General features: G+C 42.6%; 2 protein-coding genes across 7 annotated transcripts in view; one reads left to right on the forward strand and one right to left on the reverse strand.

Annotated features, from left to right (window-relative positions):
- LOC127478845 (protein PHTF2) overlaps nt 1-24698 on the reverse strand; it is a 126830-nt gene that overhangs the window by 64671 nt on the left and 37461 nt on the right. For 3 of the 5 annotated variants that reach the window (XM_051805056.1, XM_051805057.1, XM_051805053.1), the window contains exon 1: nt 694-803. Coding sequence is in view for 2 of the 5 variants with exons in the window: in XM_051805052.1 (XP_051661012.1) it covers nt 13559-14215; nt 14304-14412; nt 20066-20233; nt 23360-23502; nt 23698-23835 (1215 nt within the window). In the remaining 3 variants the exon portion in view is untranslated. Of the gene's footprint in view, nt 1-693; nt 804-10496; nt 14216-14303; nt 14413-20065; nt 20234-23359; nt 23503-23697; nt 23836-24698 lie in introns of those variants that run through there. The other 2 variants (XM_051805052.1, XM_051805058.1) reach the window with 2 other exon arrangements.
- Nucleotides 1234-4881, forward strand: TMEM60 (transmembrane protein 60). 2 transcript variants are annotated; one of them, XM_051805105.1, is made up of 2 exons: nt 1234-1371; nt 4221-4881. In XM_051805105.1, the coding sequence occupies exon 2, from the start codon at nt 4263-4265 to the stop codon at nt 4665-4667; it is 405 nt and encodes a 134-aa protein (XP_051661065.1). In that variant the 5' UTR covers nt 1234-1371; nt 4221-4262; the 3' UTR covers nt 4668-4881. The 2 variants fall into 2 exon arrangements, with proteins under 2 accessions (XP_051661065.1, XP_051661066.1); XM_051805106.1 differs by lacking the exon at nt 1234-1371 and adding an exon at nt 1407-1428.

Consider the following 24698-nt stretch of genomic DNA (forward strand, 5'->3'; position numbering starts at 1 on the left):
GAAAACACTGAAAGAAGAAGAAGGCACGTAAAACTCAAGAACACGGGAGATGAGGACAGAGGCGACTGTGAAGATGCCGAAATTCAGGACCTTTAAAGGGAAGAAGAGAACTCCTATCACCTGACCCGGGCACTGGGGCAGCGCTCGGTGCGTCCGAGCAGCTCCGCGGGGAGAAGGAGCCTCACGGCAGGAGCCAGGGGCAGGGCCCCGGACCGTGACCGCAGCTCCGCCGCCCACGACGAACCCGGCGGAGCGGGCACAGCGCCCGGGCACCGCCGGCCCCCGGACGGCGCGGCCGCAGCCCCGGCCGGACCCGGCGGGCAGGGGCCGTTCGCAGCCGCGCTCGGACCCCGCGCCCCGCCGGCACCGGCACCGGCCCCCGCCAGAGGGACCCGCGGCGCCGGGGAGGCCGCGGCCGCCCGCCCCTGCCCCGGCCGGGATCCCCCCGGGGAAGGCGTTCGGCAGCAGCCTCGCTCCCGCCGCCCGCCCAGGGCAGCCCCGCCGGGGATGCGCGCCCCGCGCCGCCGCTTCGCTGTGCCCCCGCACCGAGCGGGCACCGTCGCCTCGCCCCGGCCGTCCCCCCGCTCCCCGCCCCGGTCGGCCCCTTCCCCAGCGGCGCGGGGCACTCGGCGCCCCCGGTTCTCGCCGCGCTGGGGCCGGGGCGCCCGCGGTGCCCCCTCCCCCATCTCTCACCGTCGGCGGTGCCGCGGGGCAGCGCGCGCCGCACGCAACGGCCGCGGGAGCGCGAGGCGGCGGCGGGAAGGCGCGCGCGAGGCAACAGCTGGCGGGAGGGGGGCGGGGGGAGCGGCGCGCGCGCCCGGGCGGCGGCGGCGGCGGCAGCAACAGCGCGCCACCGGCTCGCGCGCCGCCGGGGGGCGGGGCGAGGGGCGGGGCCGAGTGCGGGCCGGCGGCCAAACAGCACCTCCCCCGTCTGGCGGGGGCGGGGCCGGGGCCGTGACGTGACTGGCTGCGGCGCTGCCCAACGAGAGCGCGAGGGAGGCGGGTGACGGACGGCTGGAGGGGCGGAGGCGAGGCCCTGTGACAGACAGACCTCTGCACCAATCGGCGGTGGGGGGGCGTGGCTCAAGGCAGGCCGGCCTCGAGGGGCGGTGTGAGCTCAAGGGGCGTCCCCGGCGGCTCAGGGGGCGGGAGGCGGGGATTGACTTGAGCGACGTGGCAGTAGACCAATAGCAACAGGATGGCTATGGGCGCTGCCCAATGGTAGGCGCGGGGCGGGGCAGGAGGCGGGCGGGCCCTGAGGCGCAGCGGGCGGGGAGGGCCCGGCCGCCCCTCAGCCCCCTCAGCCCCCTCAGCCCCCTCAGCCGAGCGCGGGCCCCGCCAACCGGGGGCTGCGCCGGGACCTGCGGTGCGGTAGGTGACGGGGGGCCGCGGGGAGCTTCCATCTCAGGGAGCCTCCGGCATGGCCGGGTGAGCGGGGCCTGGCGGGACAAGGCCGCTCGGCCGAGGGAGGGGCCGAGGTTGTGAATAGCAAAGCTGTGCTTAAATGGGATTTTAAACCAGGCCTACCGCGGTATTTCTTTCTAGGTGTTAAATTACTCGTACCTACTGAATAGGTTCAAAATGCTAGCTAATCGAGTTGGAGTTCTGTTTAACTTGGTTTCAGCATAATGTAAATTTCAGGACTTTTTTAGGCGATGTTCAAGGTTTAAATCTAAATGTACAGATCTGTGTTATCGTTACCACTGCACTGAATGTCATGTGTAAGTTTCCCTCCACTTAATTTTTTCCTTCTAAATAGGACAGAATTAGCTCTCATAACATCCTGATTATGCAGATCGTCCCATCAAGGTCAGTGATGCTCCTTGATGTTTCTCATCACTGAGAATTCTCACTTCCTAATTATGTGGGTCCTGTAAGGTGTCAAGAGCCTTTCTATTGTCACTCTCTGCCTTTGAGATCCCCAGTTCTCACAGAAGAGCCAGGTCAGACCTGTACCACAGCTGCATCTAAATTTTCCAAGTGCTGCCCGTGGTGTTGGGATAGCTGGGCTCCAGCAGAGTCTGCCCATCATATCCTGCACTACGAGATGCTTCATGTAATCAAACCCTCCATCATATTGTCAGCTGCACACCCAGCTGTCAGTCTTCAAAATTTAGTAGTTTTTTTTACTTGGACTTTAAGATCTCTCAAAAGTACACTTGGATTTTCTTGAGTTTTCATCCAAAAAAGCTTCTAAAATTGATGGGCTTTGCAGTCCTGTCTAATCTTGCAGTAACATCTGTTAAGTCAGAGAAAGGCAGCAGAACGTCCCATGCTGAGTTTTCTGCCTCTGCTTTTTACAGTTGTTACAAAGTGGTCCTGAACACATATTTTCAAGTGAGCAACCTTAAATTGAGTAGCCTCATGTAATACATCTTCAGTAGCTTCCCATTTCCTCCAGAGACAGGTGATAGCACCTTCTCTGAGTATCTGATAACCTGATACCTCTAACAGTGTTGAATTTCGTTTTTCCTTTCAGGCCCAAGTTTCCAGTCTGTTTCTTTGGTTTCTGCTTTCTCCAGTTTGCTATCGAGAGAGCCTCCTTCTTGCAGTGTTTGTAGCATTGATTTCTAGAACTGGTTTTCAAAAAACATTCTCATGGGTGTTGAAACTTCATTACAGATCACGACTCTTCACTTCAGCCACAGACTTGTACTTGAGAATACTGGAAGTGTTTTCAAAATACTGGAAAAGCTTCAGGCAGGACATAGTAATTGTTCTGTAATCCTCTGCACCTGCCAGCTAGTTTGGGTTTGTTTCTGTGACGAGCAGAACAAGGCTATCTAAACTTCCTCTGATTTTTTTGTCCCCTTAGCAATTGACTCTTCAGTGCCACTGCTGAGCTTCACCTCTTCCCTAAGGAAGGGGAGGGTGGAGGTCTTGGTTCCACCCTGCCAGTAACTGGCTTTCATGAGACCCTTTAGTGTTCTGAGCAGAACTGAGACTGTGAAAAGCAAATTAAAAATCCTATTTTAGACCCTTTTATTTTTGGCTAGTTCAGCTGAAGGAACTGGCCTGCCTTGGGTCACACAAGTGTCAACCCCAACACGAAATGGGGATGCACTCACAGCAACTCCAATTTTAGGCAAAATTGGATCTTTTCCTCAAAAGAAATCCTACTGCTATCCTTTAAATCAAATCCATTCAAACTTCAGCCACAGACTGAACAAAATAGTAGATCTGTTGAACCGTGTATCAGAAAACACAGATGTAAATTGTAGGATAATCTTATCCGTGTACAACATGGTTACCCCCTCGCTCCCAGGCGGCAAGTCACCTCCTCACCAGCTGAAACAGCAACTTTTACTTCCCTCCTACCGGTTCCAAAGCTTATGTGAGCACAGAATTTGTTCAGCTTCCTAATCTGGCAAAAAACTAACCCAGTTAAAAAGGTGGTAGTAGATTTCTGCTTGTTGGGTGAGTTTAACAGGCTTATCAGGTGATGTTGTGAGGGTTGGTAATAACAGAGAGGAAGGTGCAGCAGCTTGTGGGCAGGGGCACTGAGGGGACAGAGGGGAAGCAGCTCTTGTCCTTCCCTCAGCATCTGGTGCTGAGGATTAGATGCTTCCAAACACAACATCTCACTTTTGGTATTTCAAATATTTTTGTAATCGGGAACAAATCAAAGCTCATTTTCTTCTTTCAGGTGAAAGGATGTCAGTGTTGTAAAGGGAATTATTAAATTTCTTAACTCTAATTTTTAAAATAATTAAGAAACCTATTTCAGCACCATTTCACTGGTATATATTAGTTATTCATCTTTGTAGCATGAAATCTAGATCTCTCAGAGGGGTTGTTACTTCTGCTCCTTAGTTGGTTTACGTTTTACTGTGGTTATTTTCTTATGTTTGTTTTCAAGTGTTAGCTGTGAGTGCCTCAGTACTGGTGGAAGATGGATCTAAACATATTCTTAGCATTCAAAAATCCCTAAATGAGTCTGACAGCTAGTTTAGGATTAAGGCACAGTTTGTTTCACAGACCAAATTTAGATTAAGGCAGTTACATGTCTGACTTAAGGCTCTTAAAGGGAAGGGGGGACTGGAGCAAACAGTGTTTAGCTGAGCATGGTAGTTACAAAAGAAGTGCCAGGAAACAGTGTGTGGGTGAGGTTGGAAGGCAGGGAAAGCAAGAACCATAAATTCCTCTCCTTTGAGGAATATGCCTAATGGTGATGTAGTGCCATCTTTTGATGCCTTCCCTCCTCCCTTTTGTTTTGTCAGGTTGTTGCTGACAGTGAAGGCCTTCCTCTCACAGCTGTTTAAATGAGAATGTCCCTGGCGCAAAGAGTACTGCTGACATGGCTTTTCACGTTACTCTTCCTCATCATGCTGGTGCTGAAGTTGGATGAGAAAGCACCATGGAACTGGTTCCTCATTTTCATTCCAGTGTGGATATTCGATACAATTCTCCTAGTTATGTTAATTGTAAAAATGGCTGGACGGTGCAAGTCTGGCTTTGACCCTCGGAACGGCTCCCAGAACATGAAGAAGAAAGCCTGGTACCTCATTGCAATGCTCCTGAAATTGGCCTTCTGCCTCGCCCTCTGCGCGAAGCTGCAGCGATTCACCACCATGAAACTGGCCTACGTGTTCATCCCACTGTGGGCCCTGCTCATTGGCGGGATGGTGGAACTGGGATACAATATCTTCTATGTACGAAGAGACTGAGCTCTGCCAGGTGGTTTTCAGCCCAATGATTGGCACCAAATTACCAGAATATTACCATTTTGCCATGAATTTGATCTAGAAAGCCAAATAAGAAATGAGTCAAGCTGGAGACTTTATCTAAAGCAGGCTGAAGACTGGAAGTAGACTCGTTCCATTTTTTTATTTTAAAACTATCACATATGCTCTTGTAAATAAAAGTATTTGTTCAACATAAGCTGTTCTAGTATGATTACTATTATTTGTTACATGGAATAAGATACATGCAGGTAGAAGATCTTCTCAAAGGAACCACAAATGTTGTACCCAGGGTATTCAGCACATTGAGTAATCCTTGGAAAGAGGACTAACATTTTCTGCTACTTATGCTATAAGTCAAGAAATAACCAGGTAACAGTAATTTCCATAAGGAGTGTAATTTGCTTTAACAATCAGTAACAGTTGATCGCTGCCAAATAAGAGCAAAAAAGCAATAAAGTGACTCAGTTTGGTTTTACTTTTGACAGTGAGACTCCACTGCCAGTCTAAAAATAAGCACTATTTCCTAAGCTACGGAAACAGCCAATAACCAGTATGTTAACCCTAGGGAAAAGGGTTAGTAGCTGAACTGTGCAAGCAGTCCTAAGATCCAGAAAAGAGGGAGACAATGGTGATTCCTTTCCAAGTGAGAAATCCCCAGTGCTGCAAGAGACTGGAGCCACAGGGTGAGTTCAGCGCTGCATTTGTACCTGCCCAAAGTGGTACTTGAACAAGACAGTTTTCAATGCCTGAGGATAGGAAATCTTTGGGGGTGAACCCTTGGCTTTATGGAGCAATGGCAAACTCAGATGTGTAAATGAACTGTTCAGGGTAACAAATGAACAAAGGGGAAGGACTGGAACTATGAGCATATTTTGTGGACTAAAGTGCTCTTCCAGGCGCTACAGTAACACCAAATTCAAATGTAGCAGTTGTCTAGGACATCATTAACATGCACACTGAAGGTACTGATCCATTTACAGTTCCTAGAGACAAAAGAATGTCAAGTGAATGAAAAGAGCCCAGGAAAAACAGTCTAGGGTAACAGGACATGACGAGATCAAAGTGTCTCACTGATAAAAGTTTAATTATGGACACTCAATGTACTTCTCTGTGGAAAAAAATCCTTCCTGAAGTGTTTGGATTTACTCTTGCTGTTTAATCACACAGACATGGGTAAAAATACAGGGGAACCATACTGGCAGATAAAGCTCTTTCAGCAGTGTCCAAGAAAACAACATGTTCCACTCTAAGGCAATGGATCTCAATTCAAAACATCAAGTAACAAGTGATCTTTAGAAAGAATTTAAGTCGTCTTTGCTTCAGCATGGTTGACCTTGCCGAAGGGGAAACAAAGAAGAGACAAATACAAAAGAAATCTAAACCACAGCCATTGTCAAAAAAGTGCAAAATATTTATAACCCCTTTATTGTACGCAAATTAAAAAATAACACAAACCCATGGACCCAGCCCTGGGTGATGAGCACCAGGCAACACACACACTTACCTCGGGTATGGTATGGGACCAAGCATAAAACTGAGTGCTCACAGTCCTTCCCCATCTGATGATTCTCACAGAATAAAAATCCAAAAAGCCCTGTTAACAGGATGTCAAACACCCCCACACTGCTCGGAAGCACAGAGCAGCTTTCCTCAGCCGAGCTGGGGATGGGAACTGATTGTTATAACTTAAATGATGGAAGAATAAGAACTGGCCTCATTAGAACTTGGTGTATTATTAGCAAGATGGGCCATGAATGACTCTGCCCCCTTAATAAACCCCTTCTCTTCCTCAGATGTAACAATTATCTGAAAGTTTGGCATCTCTAATTAACTAGAATCACACACAGTTATTACAAATCTCCTTTTAATTCTTGCCTCTAATTCAATAGGAAAAGATCAACAAGTTCAGTTTTGGTTGTGGGTTTGCCTTTTTTTTTTTTTTAAGGTTTACAAACCTTGAAATAAGTGAGAGATTTTGAAAGCTGAAGCAGATGTTTCTTGCTGGTGTCATGGAGAAGTCACACAGAGCCAGCTGGAAGTGCTCAGCTCTCCAGGTTCCTTGTCCTTACAGGTATACTTGGACAAGAGGAATACCCCTTTTGACTTTTTTTTACCACATGTAACTGACCTGAACTGTGCCACTTTTTGTACATAGTGTTGCTTCTCTGTGACATCAGAACTTCATTCAAAAGGATTTATGATACAAAGTATACTGCAGCCCACAGTGACCTTTCCAGAAGCTGCTGTGGGAACTAATTACACCTGTTTATTACACTGTTCTCAAAGGCACTGGTCACAGCTTGGGAGTGGAACCAGTGCTGCTCACACATTTTCTTAAATTTACCAAACTGATCTTCAATTAAATTAACAGGACAAAACAAGCGAAAGGCAGATTTGCTGGAGTTTGCAGGGAACAGGAGAGGCTGATGCCGAGATGGCTCACACTGCTTTGTGAGGAAGGAGCACAAGGACGTTGTCTCAGCTCCCTGTGGCAGCTGATGGGGGGCACAGAACTTGGCCTTCAGCAGCTTTGTTTTAAACCGGAATTCAAAAGCTTGCTGAAATGAAATAGAAGTATTTATCTGTACTGATAATATGTATTGTATATGAAGAGGTATATTCCACATAATTTATTTCTCTTCCAATCACTTATAGAAGTTTGAACACATCAGCATCCATTGCAGGAGAGTATCTATTCTTATCTGATTAAATACTCAATGCACGTGTGTGAAAGGCCATGAAACTATTATTTTCAATTACCAATTCAGACTGCTTTTCTTGATTTGTCACCATTTAGGACAGTATCCAGTTTTCTGTTCATTTTATACTGGCAAAATGCAGTTATGTGACATAAACATCCCCTTGTATAACGAAGTTTAACCTGAATGCTCTAAGGACGTGTGTACACACACACAAAATGCTCTGCTAGGCATGAAGGACAATATCAGAGTAAGTGGGCACAGGACTGAGGGACATAACCAATTTAAAATATGTGTTATCAGTATTATTTTCTGACATGTCTGTGTCTAGCACAGAAGCAAAATCTTTGTGTAACCTCATGGAAATTTTCACATTTGCCCAGTTTAAAAGTTGGGTGACACAAAGTGAAACTGAAAGTTAAAATTATGAGACTCCCAGAAACTCAGAATTTTAATGTCAGGTGTTTCCTGTCTTAACATCAATATTATTTTGGGAACAAATAACATGGTTTTTCAGTAATAAAGCTCCTGAACAACTGCATCCTCAGAAATAAGTTGTTTGAATTTACTAGCACAGAAAACATAGTACTATCCTGTAACACATCACTTTTAAATAAGATTGAAGCAAAAATAACTATGCTGAGTTGGGAAAAGAGTGTTTGTACCTTCTCACTATACCTTTATTGTTTTAGAGTTTGGATGGAGTTCATCTCCTATATGAGCCTTTTAGACCTGAACAGACCTTGCTGCTGAAAAACATCAGGCTTTGAGAACTAAGGCAATTTAAGGAATCTCTGCTGCAGCTGGATCACTACAACTGTTCAATATAAATTCTACATTTTCTCCTTGTATTTGTACTGAAGTTGGATAAAGACTACGAAAATCTGCAACTCAGTAATGCCATTCCCTTCAACCTGCCTTTCCTAACAAAACCAACATCCCAAGCAGGCAAATATAAGAAAGGTCTCCATACAGTGTAGAACAACAGCTTAAGAGTAAGAAACAGAGAAGAAAGGAAAATGTGAGCTTAATTCATCTGGGTTAGTTTTATCTCAGTGTTCCTTCTGAATTTCATAAAGAAACCACTGCTAAAAGATGTTCTTTAGTCTCAACTGTTTTTTTTTCCCAACTGCACCAGTCAAAAGGGCGACTAGCTGAGTGTTGTCATTGTGTGCTTAGGATAAAGCTTTAGCAGTTTTGACTTATGTTACATTAGTCTCCCACACACAGATCTAATTCTCAAGATTTTCCTCTTGACACACACAGGGAATAACCTTCTCAGCTCCATTTTGTCTCAACCAGATAAAAAGACTTTCATAAAAAGCACAGGCCTGAGCTCAACATGACACCATCATTCTGGTGGGCAGCAAATTAAATGGTAAAAGAAAACACGGTATCAAAATAGCTACTGAAAAACCAAACTTGATAAAAATAGAAGTTTAAACTGCTGTTTTAATCAATGTTTGTATCAGATAACTGTACATCAAATATTAAAGGACTATTTAGGACTAACGCCCCCATCAGTAGGCTCATCTATCAGCATGACCAGAACAAGAGAAGATCAGTGTTTAGCTGGCACTCAAGTACAGCACGGCTCTAAAGCAGAGATAATATCAGCATCAAAGCACAGAGAAAAACAGTGGTTAGAATATAATACACTAAATTTGCAAAGTCAGTATCCCTGATGATTCTAACAGAAACAGCAGCCTAGATATTGTGACGTTAATCACTGCTTCTGAACAGAACACAAAATAATTTGCATTTCTAAGAAAAATGAAATGAGTGACTGATGGGAATCAATTCCCCAAATTTTCCCACATATGCTGCAAATTCAGTGGGATCTGCACAAAATATCAGTATCTTCTTTTATACAGTTTTAAAGTGCATTTCATCTGTTTAAGAAAGTAATAAAGTATCAGCTGAACACAGTGACTCATAATCAAAGAAAACATTCTCGACAGTCATTCACAGCAAAGCAGAGAGCAGTGAAAATTTGTCCTTTCCATTTCCAGCTTGGATACATCCAGGGCAAGGTACAGGCGCTGGGCTGACTAAAGACAAGACTCTCTACATACCTGCCCACTAGAAGGAAATAAGTAAAATGACACTTGAGAAGCTTGAACTTTAGAACAAGAGAGTTGAGAGTTCTTTGAGCTCTTGATCAAAATGAGTACAGTTTTCAGCCTAGCAGGGTCACATGGCAGTCTACTCTCACAACAGTTTATTTTGCCCATGATCAAGGAAAAAAATCATGGATTTATTTCAGTCAATTCAGCATCCTCATTCATATGCAGATCTCAGAAAGCAGTAGTTTTTGATCTATGAATACCAGTCCTGTGTTTCTTGGAAGACTTATTCATTTTTCCAAATTTGTAATGTTTCAAATCTGTTTCACAGCATTCTACTACTTCAAATTTCCGTTTCCTACATAATTTGCAATTCCAACTTATTTACTGTGCACATGTATATCTGCTTAAAAATCAACTTTATTTATCACCAAGGAATTCTTTCACAGATGAGTAATTAAATCATCACCCTCTGAAATCATACTTTATTTCTAATACTAGATAGAATTAATATTTCAGTTAAAGTAGTATTGAAATATTCACTATAGTAACAAAGAAGGGAAAATCTGCATGCCAGCAGTACCTGTAATGAGAATGTTCTTTCAGAGTCAATTTGCAGGCATTTGGAGGGCTGGGGGTGACACAACACTGAGTAACACTTGAATGTAACACACGAAGTCAGTTGCCAGTGAAATGTAAAAGATTCAGTAATACAAAGAAAAAAAAAGAAGTGGCAGCTACCCCCTTGAAAGCTCTTGGCAGCAACCATAACAATGCAGTTCTTTGCTACCCAAAAATATGTACGAGGATCTACGAAAACATCTAAATTTCTGCACATCATGTCATTAACTGGGATGCCACTGCAAGTGCACGGACATGTCAACAGTGCCACAGTCAGGCCACAGGCCTTGGGCAGATCTCTCCAATCTGCACAAGAACAAGGGCCAAGAGAGACAACTAAAACACTGGAGATTTCAGCCAAAATAACAAAGATTTATGCATTGCCAAAATCCAGAAAAGGGGCAAAATCAACAAGCAAGGACTAATTTCAGTACACCAGAAGGAATGAAAGATTTATTGCTGAAGCAAAAGTCTGAAGATGAAGTTATATGCAACAGGAATAAAAGTTATAGCACAGGACCACTTGAAGTCAAAGCAAGACCTTTGTCAGACTAATGAAGAATTTGGGAGGTGAAGTTTTCAGGACTACTCTCACCTCAAAGAACAAACCCATCAAAATGGACACACCACAGGGAGAGGACAATACTTCTGTTTTTATTTTGAAAGCTGACACCTGTGAATGCAAAGGGAGGTCTGGTAGGCATTGGTAATCCCAGTATGGTTTATATGCTGTCTGCAAGGAATTCTGACAGAAGTGAGAATCTAGGCTGTCTCAAAAAACCGAAAGAAAGCATAAAAATCATGAAAAAACTGCCACTTTTCTGAATCTCTTAAAATTCTGAAAGTGATAAAAAAATGGATTGAAGATTGACAGTTTAAAAGTCAAATCTCAGAACCAAGAGGTACCTGAACATAAGTCTGAGGCCACGTCAGCCAAGACCACTAAGCAGGTCTTCAAAAGGAAACAAAGTTCTACTCTTAAGTGTAAAGTCATATTTGCTAAACCATTTTCACAGATTTATTATTTCAGTCTGGACAGGGCCTATGCTGCAGAAAGTTATCAGCTGTCCCAGAGGGTGTACACGCTTCACTAAAATCTGACAGGTTACAAAACATTACTTGAACCAGCAGGAATGGCCAGCACATGCATCACCAGCACACTGGTAACATTTCTATTTTAAGTCAACTGAATAGTTTGGGGGGGGTTGTTTTGTCTGTATTTTATTTTAAAAAGCAGTATCTGGCAAGGCTGGTTTTGCTAAAGCTGGAGTCTTTGGCTAATCCCCCTGGAGAGCTTCACACTTGGTGCAAACTACAACCTGCAGCTCTGCTCTGTCACTGTTCTCCCACGGCCAGCACAGAGAACAGGAATGGAAGGCTACGTAATTGTGTACAGATGTTCATACAGCCAAAGAGATTATGGGTGGAAGGTTCCAGATAATCCAGCAAACACAAAGGGAGCTGAGACCACATTCCTACTATCAGGAAGGCTCAGATTCTTACGTGAACCAATTAATTTTTTTCAAATCAGAGTCTGCCAGAGTAATGATTTACCATGTCACACATGAATTTGCTCATGGCGTGAGGGGAAAGCAAGATCCCTGAGGCTGCAAAACTGGTAGTAATCTCTTAGCCAGCATCAAAGAAAACAGCAGTAAGACTTGAGGACGTTTTAGCCACATCCAAGAGACTCACGTTTCTATTGCTTCTCTAATATGTAATTATGGCTATGTAGGAGTAATGTTTAGCAATTCAAATATTGATTTAATTAGTAATTCCTTGACAGACCTATTTTAGATTAAACAAATCAGGGCACTCATCTATTAAATAGCTGATTTTAGTGCCAGGTGTGAGTACATTTTAAATTTTAACAATCCATAAGCAAAAAACATTTGCAACAGAAGGATCTCAGGTAGTTGAATTAGACATCACCTGAAAATCATGTTGTTCTATTGCTACAAATCAAGCCAAGTGATCACCAAGTGCACTGAAAGTTATAAACTGGGTACATAAGGAGGTACAACTTCCAGAAAGTTCTACAGAAAAATCCAAACAAAAATCAGATACAAAGGGCTTTGAAAATAACAGGCCTTGGACCTTAAGTTTTACATACTTAGCTGAAGGACATGCTCAGGGTAGTTTACTGCTATGTGTAGCTATCTGAAAAAGACACATCATTCAGCTGTGTTTGAACTACACAGGAATACATTACACAGAGAATAAATAAGTTAAGTGACAGAGTTTTGCCATTACCACATCAGATGCTAGCTAGCCTCAAAACCCTCTTCCCTCAGAACACAGCTTAAGAGAATCCAAGTGTTCCATAGGTGGGGCAGGAGAACAGTTAACTTGGACACCACTGTTATTTTCTTACTGGAACACCTCCTGCTTCCAAACTGTGACTCATGAGGAACCTTCCTACTATACACATTGGCAAGTATCCTTATTGCCTGGCACTATCAGCACAGGGAGCAATTCAAATCCAGATATGTCTCTGTGAATCACAGGTCACTGCTAAAGTTGAGGCCTTTGTAGTTTGATAAGTAACCCTTTAAATATTATGTGTTTTAACTTTAGTCAGATTACTGATTTGAGGGGATGGTTGCTTTTTTGGTTTGTTTTGCCAGGGTTTTTTTCCATGTGAAATGGAACTGTCTTAACTGTGCCTTGAGCATGATGAAGGGGCAGGCACAGAAGGGAGATGGCTGCCTTGCACCAGCTCCTTTGGAGAGATGCAGGTGGGTACTGGCAGCGGTGCCCCCACAACAAGGAGGGCAGTTTGTCTCTGTTCCAATTCATATCTGACAGCAGGAGTTTGGGGAGTGCCTTGTAAGGAGTCCTGTGAAGGGATGACTGATTCTGCATTCTGACTAATCTGCATTTACAAAGATGCCTCAGCTCTACCTCAGTTTGCTACAGCTCCTCACCCACAAGGTGTAAGGGCATCCTATGCAGTAGTGCAGGTAGAAACACAACCACTTAAGAGAGGCAGTTTAACTGAATTATTTTTTGCAGACCCAAAAATAAAACCAATCTGTTATTATGAACCTTTATTAAGCGGCTCACATTTCAGTATAAATCACACTAAAAAGATTTTTAAAAAAGATATTTACACTACAGTGCTGACACATTTAAAATGAAAAAATTGGTATAAATAAGCTCTATGGAAAAGCCTGGAATTGTCAAAAAGAATTCTGGCTCATCTTACAAAAAATATATATGTTAAATGTCAGCTCTACTCTAAAACCTACAACTCAAAATTATTTAAAGACTTCTTTATGTTAAACCTGCAGTGTTTACAGTGCATCTGGCCCTAAGTGCTTTGATACTTCACAGTTATGGACAGGCACTGAGGAATGTTACAAAGCTACATAACTATTTTCTGTAACAGATGCGAAGGCAAGTCACAAGCTTGCCTCACAATTTATGATCTTTACATTATTACATCATTAAGTTGAAAAAGGAATTTAAAACCATATATACAAATTTAGCACAAAAAATCATCCTCTCTTTGTCCATGCAGTTTTGGATATGATGAACTATGTTGTCTTGTATCATCTGGATGTACGTGACCTCCAGAGCACAACTTGCCTTGCAAGTCCTTGTTGCCAGGTTCAAATTTAGAATCCATTTCCAACTTTAATGATGTCAACTCAACGTGATCCAGCCTAGACTGAACATTCTGTCCCCCGACGTCATTAGGGGCCACTGTCTTTTCAGCAAGATCGACATTCATGGGCTCTTCTTTTATCTGGTGAGATGCGAGAGGTTCGTGTTTTATCGGCATAAATTCCTGCTGCAGGTACTTGGTCTGCAGAGCATCTGAGAGTTTGGTGTCTTCGGAGGTATCTTTGCCCATGGTACAAACTCTCTTGTCACTCTGAAGTCCAGCAACCGAAGACTTGGGGTCTGCAGAGGTCTCTGCTTCAACAGTACTCATGTTTTGAGAGAGTTCTTCCTCTGAATGGTAGAGCTTGAGCCGGATGTGCCAAGCCAAACTGCACACGGCTGAGACTGTTTTGAACTGGTGAACAACATTCCTTGGGATAAAATAAATGTCATTATCGAATAACTGGATTCTGGCATATCGGATGCCTTCCCTTCGCAGCTGATTAAGTTTTGCATCATCAACCCACTGGACACACTGTAGGGAAAAAGTGTGGGGGGAAAAAAGGTGAAAACTCTGACTTAGTACTCAGAGGACACTGATCATCAGTTCTTAGCATGCTTACCTGTGAGAGTGGAGGCTCATGCAAATCTAACTGCATTCGCTGAACTACCTCCAAGAAGTCCTCAGCATGAAAACAAATTACATCTTTGGTTATACGAGGCTGCTCAGACCTACAGAAGAGCAAGAAGTGCACAGTCAGGAGCTGAAACGAACATGCCACATAGGATAACAAAAAATCTGCAAGCAAGGATAAAGCAAATTATTTAAATTAAAAAAAAAAAACAATTCTAGCATAACCTAGATTTTTAAGAAAAAAAGGTTGACCAAAATGGTTAATTCTAAAACACTCTATCATTGAACTGGTTAAACGAATTAACCAGAATTTCTTTATAAGTGGCAGTAAAAGCAGCCATAAAAGGTCAACAAAACACACAATTTTTCATTTCTATTTTTAACTGATGTCTTGTCTGCCCTGATGCCAACACACAGATGCCCCAGATACGCTGGGCTTACTCTGTCAACACTCCAACATGATACTCTCATCAGGTACCTCAGAGCACACAGCAGTCTGACTGTGGGCACTATGGCAACCACAGCTCAGTACCTCAGCCTCAAACACCTTGCTCAGAGTTCGGAGTAAGAGCTGATTCTACATTAAGCTGCCACAATGCCAGTAATCAGCCAATACTGGCATCCTTCACAAAACAACCCTTAAAAATACATCCCTATTTGTGCTCACTAGAGAGCTACAGGAATCAGGCTTTGTCTTCGTATTCAAACTGCTAGGAGAAATCGTCTCTTGTCCCAAAATGTCTCTCCCAAAGAAATGCACACTATATAATTCTTCTGGAGACACTTTCTAGAATTAGCCAACAAAAGGCAAAAGCAGCTACAATCTTTATCCCTTTCTGATCTAAAGGCCAAACTCTGTTCCTCACTGGAAACACATAAAACTAATCTCTGTGTGTTTGTGAGGAGTGTTTGATTTTTAAAAGGATTTTTTTTTTGAAATGTGGTGATAGGAAGATTTCATTTATATAGGATAAAGCTCACACTGGAGTGGTTTTGCAAGTGCAATTTCTCAGCCAGAAAGAACCTGGTTGATGATTTCCTTCCTTCCTCCTCCGCAGAGTCCTCCTGGGGCTCACAGGAGTGCAGCACCTCAGCCCACAGCTGGCACAGGCTGCACACAGGGCTGCTGCCCATCAGAACCACGGACTGGAACCACAGATCGGAACCAGGATCTACCACTGTCCTCCTGCCTCCCCCACCCGCGGGGCCAGGACAGCTCCTGACACCCCTGGGTACATCCCTCGCCCCACTCCTGCCCCTCCACAAAGGGGACACAAATTAGACTTACAGGGGCCCAGGGGAGGAGCTGATGCAGCAAAACTGCTTGATACATTTCAGAGTCTATTTAATGGATGTGCAAATGCACTTTTTTAAAAAACAAGATGATAATTTATTTTTATATAAATATATGTGTCACGTTATTACCGTTCCAGGAAGCAGGCAGTGATGTACAGTTCACTTGGGCTTTTTAAACTTCAGAGACGTGTTTATTTAATTTAGGTCATGACCTCAATAAAGCAAAAAATAACCAGTCTGAGGCTATTTTCAGGAGAAAAAAAATCCACTAGTATGCCAGGGAGACTTTTCAGACCACATTATTTTACTTCCAGTTTTACAAAGATTAAAACAGTTCTCTTTATTTTGATCTATATACCCCTGAACAGGATTAAAGCACTGAAAGCAAAAAGCTTCAGAAATGTTTCTAATCAGTGGCATTAAAAATATTAGTTACATTAATCTACCTTTTATAATGTAGATATGTTTGTTTGTAAAAAATATTAATTTGCATTTGAAGTTACCACTATTTGTAAATGAAGTTAAGAATTAAAATAGATTGAAAGAATATTTCAAGTCCTAAGAGAACTTAAATTCAAAACAATGTGTTTTCCCAGCACATTCTGGTTTATGTATTATTATTCCTATTCTCAGTCCCTATATATGTCTCCAGTAGGATGCATCACCAACTGCTGCAATTCTGTATCACAAAGCACAACATTCCTTTTGCAAACAACTGAGAAAAAAACACTGTCAGATAATTTTAAATTCTGCATTTGTAGATTTTATCGTTAGCACAACTTTAAGATATTTTGTAGAACCTTAAATTTAGAGCGTACCCCCAAGCAAAACAGTACCACAGTAGTTCAGTTAACATCCAAAAAGGCATTAAATCAAAACAGAACTGTAAGATGGCTTCAGAAAAACCCATTTAAGCCCCTATTAGAGTATTAGTTAAAACAATATCGTAATCCAGTAATTTTACAAAGTATCTCAAATCAAGAGCCTGTCATATTTGGGAAAAGAAAAATTATTTTTTTCTTATTCAAAATACTATGTTTAATTTCCAGTCATGTCCTCTAACCCTAAAACCTGCTTTTTGCCTTTCAACAGTTCTGTTCCTGCCTGTTCTGAACAAACCAATTATCCCACCTAACACCAACATTTGTGCCTATCAACTACTAAATAAATTCTATTCTTTAAATCTACAGCAACTTCTTGATTATAAAGCTTTTTTGGCACACTCAATCCATTTTCATACTAACTAAATACGAACAGTCGACTCAGTTCAGCCAGTCCAGGAATTGCTTTATTTTCTCCTCACAGAAAACATGAATTTTAGATATGTTATCATTAGAACATGTGCATTTTTACTGCCATAGTGCCTTAATCACCCCAGAATATCTCCAGCTTTTCAGGTTCAATGAACTATTCAAACAGATTTTAAAAAAAGCAAGCAACCAAAAAAACAAACAGGCCAGATTTCTTAAAACTTTCATTCATGTTGCTTCCTTTAAAATAAATCTACTCACAGATTGCAAATTATGGTAAAACTAATATCTGAAATTATTTTAATGTGTTACATTAATCAATGACGCTTCATTATCATAAGCCCTGATTAGGTCTCATCATGTAAGTACACTGAAGTGGCTTTTCAAAATTATAGAAAAGTGGAAAGGGAAAGGAGAAATTATCATTTAGGCCAAATCAAGCTTGAAATACATAATTTTTATTGTGTTGCTTGTGCTGTATATTTTCCTCCTCTCCAGACATCAGTCCCAAATTTTTTATTCTGCATTAAAAGATGTCTTTTCAGTCCTTATGCTGAAATCAAATACTGATATTTCTTTTATGTTCCCCAAACTGAAGTACTTTCAACTATGTTATGAAGCTACAGGATGAGAATGGGAAGAATTACTATCAATTTAAATTCTTATTAATCTCCACAGAGAAGTATAGGGAACAGAATAAATGTCTCTATGTAACCTTTGTTGATCTCACCAAGGCTTTTGATACTGTTGAGCAGAAAAGGTCTATGGCAGATTTTGGAATGTTTAGGATGTCCCCCGAAGTTCCTTAAAATGATCATCTCACTTCATGAGGATCAGCGTGGCCAAGTCAGATATGGTGATGCACTTTCTGAGCCCTTCTAATTACCAGTGGTGTGAAACAAGGCTGTGTTCTTGCACCAACCCTATTCACAATCTTTTTCAGCAGGATGCTCCAAAGGGCCACAGCAGACTTCGATGATCAGGATGGTATCTACATTTGATACCGTACTGATGGAAGTCTATTCAACCTAAGGCAACTGAAGGCCCACACCAAGACCTTAAACCATCTTGTCCAGGAGCTGCTTTATGCTGATGACGCCGCCCTTGTTTCCCACACAGAAACAGCTCTGCAGCATTTAACATCCTGCTTTGCAGATGCTGCTGAGCTCTTTGGGCTGGAAGTCAGCTTAAAGAAGACAGAGGTTCTCCATCAACCTGCACCTCAGGAAGTCTTCCATCATCCTCATATCACCATTGGCCAATCAGAGCTCAAATCAGTCCAGCAGTTTAATTACCTTGGTAGCCTCATCTCCTCAGACAGTAAGATTGACAGAGAGATAGACAACAGGTTAGCAAAGGCATACAGTGCTTTTGGAAAACTCCAGAAAAGAATATGGCATAATAAAAGAGTATAGCCTAATAAACACTTGAGGAAAAGTACAAAGATAAGTGTTTACAGAGCCATAGTGTTGTCTACTCTCTTGTATGGTTCCGAATCATGGGTCACCTACCGCCACCACCTGCGTCTCCTGGAACGTTTCCATCAACGCTGTCTTCGTACAATCCTAAACATCCACTGGTCAGATTATGTGACTAATACATCTGTTCTAGAACAAGCAGCAGTCACAAGTATAGAGGCCATGTTGTTGAGAACACAGCTGTGTTGGGCAGGGCACGTCTCCAGGATGAAGGACCACCACCTCCCTAAGATCTTGCTTTATGGTGAACTTGCCACTGGCTGCCACAAGAGAGGAGCCCCGAAGAAAAGATACAAGGACTCCCTGAAACAACATCTCAGCCTTGGCCATATTGATCACCATAACTGGTCTACTCTGGCCTCAAATCAGGAGGCCTGGAGACACACCATCTATAACACTGCTGCTTCCTTTGAGAACACACGCAGGATCACTCTTGAGGAGAAAAGACAACACAGAAAGAATCATGACTTGCAGAATACACCACCTAAGGAGTCTTTCTGCTTTCACAATCAGATATGTCTATCTCGTATTGGCCTTATTAGCCACCAGCGTGCTTGTAACAAATGTGGATAGAGCCTTTCCCAAATCTTCGTTCGCGAAGCCCAGCCATGATGAGGATGATGATGATGATGAAGAATCTCCACAGACATCCAAGTTCAGGGAGTGGGGTTTTGTTTGGTTGTTTACTTCCTTCGAAAGTCTCTCTCTCACATGTGCAAAGTGTAATTTAAAATACTCAGACCTACATAGTTATCTCAGCTCTTGCCCTGCTACCACTGCTTAGTCTTAATTCACCCCAGTGTCTCAGCCCAGGCAAGCAGGAAGTTGAAGGCTCTCACTATCACCAACCTGAAGAGGAAGGAAACTGCAAAACCTCAGAGCCCAAAAGACAAACACATTACTAACTGAACAACCCATTCTTCCCCAATGGCAATTATTCTATTTTCTACATTAGTGAACTCCTGCACCGTAACACAAATTCACCCAAAAGGGAATTTACCCTTCTAATTTCTAGACACACAAAGAACAAAAGGTATTTATAGCGTTTACGTAGGCAAAGGTAAGATCCAAAACTAAGGTTGTTCTCCCAAAGCAAGATCAGAAGATCATGAAAAATGTTTCATAGATCTGGGCCAGGAAGTCCATATCATTATGAGCTTTTTATTTGGCCAACATGTAAACAGTTTCAAATGAAACACATTCATTTCCTGAATCTTATACGGGAATTCCCAGGACAGACACCAAAGAATTTTGCACAGCTTCCAACAGGATTCTTCCTAGGTGATCTACCATAAAAAAAATTAGGGTTATAACAGCCATGACTTGGAAGCAGAAGCATAAGAATTCTGCTCATCTCCACACAACATAAAGAACTGCTAGAAGGTCTCCATGTGCACCTCTGAGGCAGCAGCTCAGGTCAGTCCATGTGCACCATTTAAAGCAAAACCAAGAGTGAAGTGTTTTTACATCATCTAACACAAACTCAGTTACAACAACTCAATCACAACTGTCACTGCAAGGTACCTTTCTAGTTTCTACCCCACACCAGAGTCATATGCAATCTAGCAGAGGACAAACATATCTAGTGCCCAACCAGTATCTACCAAGTCTTCATCAAATCTCTAATCTTAGATTAACCCATCCTGCACTCCTTCTACCAACTATAAGTGGAAATTCAGGTAAACAAACATTTTTCAAACATCTAGGGGAAGCCAACCAGCACCTACCACTCCCCACAGTGCACAGCCTTCAACACTCCCACAGCAGCTGTAGTCTGTCGTTCAAAGCCTTGTCCTATGTGATCTGCATGGGCTCGTGTCCGGTCTTCAAATAGCATTTCACGGGGTTCACTGGTTCGAGGTAGGTACTGCAAGTTTTTTATTTCATTGGTAGTTCTGTGTAAGAAAAAACAGTAACAGTGATACAGAAATTTCTCTGAATCATCTTATTTCCACCATAGCCAACAGGATTGGTTTTCTCCCTTCAGTGAGAACATAGGAGTTAAATGAGAAAAACAGTAACTGTTAAGACAAATTAAAAATGTAATGAGCTATGCAAAGAATCAGAACACCTGTTTCAAATTAAAAAAAAAATCAAAATAAGGACAAAAAACCCAACCAACACTAACAACAACAAAGTGTCATGTCCCAAAGTGGACAAAAAGGCCTTAATGACTGAGCAGCCTCACTCACAGTCCCCATACACAAACACAAAGAGCCCCAGAGCTCTATACAAGCTCAGACTTGGACCCTCAGTCCTGGTCTGTGCCATGCTGCAGGAGCACTGGTCTCCATCTCAGCCAGAGGTGTGCTGGGCCACAGACTTGCTTCTCAGCTTGTCCTCAGGACAGCTTCATCATGACGTACCTACGTGGCAATCTCTGGACCTGATCCTCCCTGGCAGACTGACTCTTCCTGGCTTGATCTCAGACCCGCCCCATCACCACACACTTGCCTGACACACTGGGGTCTGGGCTGAATCTCATCCCCAAACCCCACTTGCTTTCCTCAGGCACTGTGAGGCCATGGTCAGGAAACTGCCAGCCTGACTATTAGAGATTTCAATTGTCTCTGAGGTCTTTCTTAACCATTCATGTTTCTACCAAACTGCTGGAAAACGTGTATTTAGTTCCATGTTAAAGAACTGGGTATGAGAAACAGCAAAGGATTATTTCTTCAGAGTTTAACAGAAGTGAAGGAAACACTGCAGAGTGAGAATAGAGACACAAGACCATCTCCCTGGCCACCTGGAGCCAACACTGTGTGACACATTTTTTCCAAGAGCTGTTTATAATCGTAACATAGCAAAGGTTGGAGATTCTCTAGTCCAACTTCCTCCACTCAAACAGAGCAATTTGCTTGGCCCTGTCCAGTCAGGTTTTGAGCAAGACCATGATTCCACAAACTCTCTAGGCAACCTGCCCTAGTGCTCAACTATCCATACAGTACACTTTTTTTTCCTTATTTTAAATGGATTTTCTCTGGTCCTGTCCTGGGAACTACTGGATCATGTCTTTCTTACAACCTCCCATGAAATGCTTATACACATTGATATGACCCCACTGAGCATTCTTTTCTCAAGAGTAAATCCCAGTTCTCCCAGGTCACCATATATGCTCCAGTATGGCCGTAGCTGTCTAGGCCCGGTGAGCTCAGGACTGGGCACAATACTCCAGACATGTCTCACCAGTGATGAGCAGAGGGGCAGAACCCTCTCCCTCAACCTGCTGGCAGTGCTTTCCTAATCCTGTCAAGGAGGCTGCTGCTTGGCTTTGTTACCAAAGCACACTGATGGTTTACGGTCAATCTGTCCCCCACTAGCCCCACAAGTCCTGCTCTGTCCCACAGCTGACCCCAGCCTGTGCTGGATCATGGGATTATTCCCCTCAGGTGCAGGACTTTGCCCATCCCTTTTAACTTCCTGAGTCCCCTGGAGTTGGCCCATTTCTACACCCTCTCAAGGTCCCCAGCACATCAACTCCTCCTTCATGTTTTCTATCACCTGTAACTTGCCATGATGCCATTAATGAAGATGCTGAACAATACTGGCACAAGGTATCAAGGCTTGAATTACTCCAGTAGCAACTGTTTTTCAGCTGGACTTTGTGCTGCTGCTCACAGCCCTTTCAGGACAGCAGTGAAGCCAGTTCTTGGCCAACTTCACTTACCTACCAATCTAGTTTGTCCTTTGTTAACCTATTAAGACATTATGGGAGTCAGGTGTCTGCTGTGGAAAGCCTTAATAAATTTGAGACAAACAACACCCCTGGCACTCACCCTGTGAGCCAATCATTTTGTTGTAGATCAGGTGGATAAAGCATAAATTCCCCTTTGTTAATCAATACTAACTATTCCCAACTATCATCTTGTACCTCATGCTTGAAATGGCATCTTTCCCAGGATGAAGGTGAGACTGACTGGTCTGCAGTTCCTCAAGTTCTGTTTCTTATCTTTCTGAATGACTGGAGCGACATTTGCTTTCCTCCAGTCCTCAGGAACCTTTGCCAATTGCCATGACCTTTCAAAGACAGAGTGGCCTTGCAATGACACTGGCCAGCTCCCACAGCACTTGTGGGTACATGCCAGCAGGTCCCATGGACTTGTGTCTGTCTAACCTCCATGTCTAACATGTTCCTTAACCTGATTTTCCTACACTGAAGGCAAGTAGTCCTTGCTCCAAACATTACTACTGTCTCCCAGGACCTGGCATTCCTGAAAGTAAATCTCCCCAGGAAAGACAAAGGCAGAGAAAGCCTTGAGTATCTTGGCCTCTTCTGCGTCCTTTGTCTCCAGGCCCTTTACCCTGTTCAGCAAACACCTTACATTTTCCTAGTCTTTCTTCTACTGTCCATATGCCTGTACAAGTCCTTTCTGCTCTTCATATCCCTTGTCAAATTCAACTCCAGATGGTCTTTGGCTTTAACTGCACCCCCTTCATGGCTGGACAGTGTTTCTATACTCCTGAGGCAACCCGGCCCTGCTTCCACTTCTTGCAGTTCTCTTACTGTGTTTGAATTTCAAACAGGAGAACTCTCATGACAATTCCTCATGACACAAAATATTCAAGTTCTGCAGATGTTGTCCCTACTCTTCAGGTGGTCCTTAATACCACAGTAAAGCTTAAAGATGCCACTTAATGTTGGAGTTACTACCTTTTAGGTGAGAGAGAAGCCCTTGTCCCTTGAGGTCATAAATCATCCGCTCACATTTAACAACAGGGATATCAATTCCAGTCTCAAGGCATACATCAGTAATTGTATGGTTGTTCACATTTCCCTGAAGTTTTCAGCTTAAAATTCTACTAAAGCTCCAAAAAGGACCAGAACCTTACTTGGCCAGACAGTAAAAATTAATAATCCAGATCCTTACATAACCAAACAATTTCAAAGTATATTTGGAGATGAAGATTTACAGAGATTTATATTAAGATTCAGTATCAACCAGTTAAAGGTTTAGGATAAAATGAATTTGTAGAGAAAGAATACCAACCATATATTTATCAAGTAAGATAATTCAACTCACCTCTTCCTTTTGAAAGGTGACTTTGGCATGTCAGCCACAGGGATCATCTGTTCTCCTGGACGTACCCACATAATGGGACCATCATCACTGTCTTTACGACTCTCTAATTTTAAACTAGAAAGTGTTCCCCATGGCAGCGTACACTAATGGGAAATACAAGCCACAATTTTGAAGTGAGTCACTTTAAAAACTTTTTAAAAGCAGCCGTTATCTGTCACGATGAAAACATTTATAAGAACACTCAGTTATCTAAGCAAGTATCACACAGTCTCACTTTTATAACAGCACTAGACAGCGTATTGTCCCCCTTCTCCCAACCCATTCCCTTCTGTCCTTACTTTTAAGAAGGGTGATTCTTCCAACATATCAAGGAATTCAGGGAAGTAATCCCCCACTTCCTCATCAACTGCTCCAACCAGGCTGATCTGTCTCATTGGGCCAGCTCTATATGTACCATGAGAGTATGTTCTTTTTACCTACAAGTAGAATATGACAACAGAAGTTATACCACTACTGTGCAAATCTACATTCAATAAACACCTTCAATATCTATGCTTATGTTTGTTTTCTACTGACATCAGTCTTCAGTATACTTAAGATTATTATGAAGTCAATTACTATGAACTCAAAGACAGAAATTCTCCTTAAACATCTACGACATCTTGTATTTTATTTTAAAACCTGAAGATAAACCAGAGTAATTATTTATTGTCTCTCAAGAAAATAACACTCCAAAACAGTAACTGTGAAAAGCTATCAATGTATGTTCTGCTCAGTAACTAATACATAAGGATTCTTACCTGGATTATTCAAGTCTAGCTGAATTTTTACCTTTTTGTTGTAACAGGTAGAACTCTGAGTTACAACTAATTTTACTCTAAATACTTCCTCTGCTAATCATGCTCTCCAGTATGGCCTCTGTGTGAGCACATTAACTGGAGCTCATTATCACAGTAAAGACAAGGTTCATAAAGAGTTCGTATGGGAAGAGAGACAATGATGGTCATTTCCTCATTTTTGCTGTGCTAACACATCTTGTGCTCCCTTCAAACTTTAAGGGCTGTAACATTCACCTCTCATGAGAAATCTTCTACTGTGAATTTGAACAGAAACACATATTATTGTGAAGTTTTTTTCAACAATCTGATCTGTTCTGTTAGATCACCAAAATACTTAGGCATGAGATTGATGAGAATTATGTCCCCCTAAGCTTCTTATCTCCTATTTAACAGGCTGAAAGCCACAGTGGTGTAATGAGGTGAAATATGATGAGATCAAAACAGAGGGAAGAGTGGATGGACTACTGCACACACCAAGTAAGGTTCCTGTACTGCATCTC

The sequence above is a fragment of the Manacus candei genome, unplaced genomic scaffold, assembly GCF_025592945.1.
Source record: "Manacus candei isolate 608988 ecotype Guabito, Panama unplaced genomic scaffold, ASM2559294v1 h1tg000063l, whole genome shotgun sequence".
NCBI classification, from domain to species: Eukaryota; Metazoa; Chordata; class Aves; order Passeriformes; family Pipridae; genus Manacus; species Manacus candei.

What these genes read in the sequence shown, in the direction of transcription:
- TMEM60 (XM_051805105.1), top strand. Translation starts at nt 4,263, where the DNA reads ATGAGAATGTCCCTGGCGCAAAGAGTACTGCTGACATGGCTTTTCACG.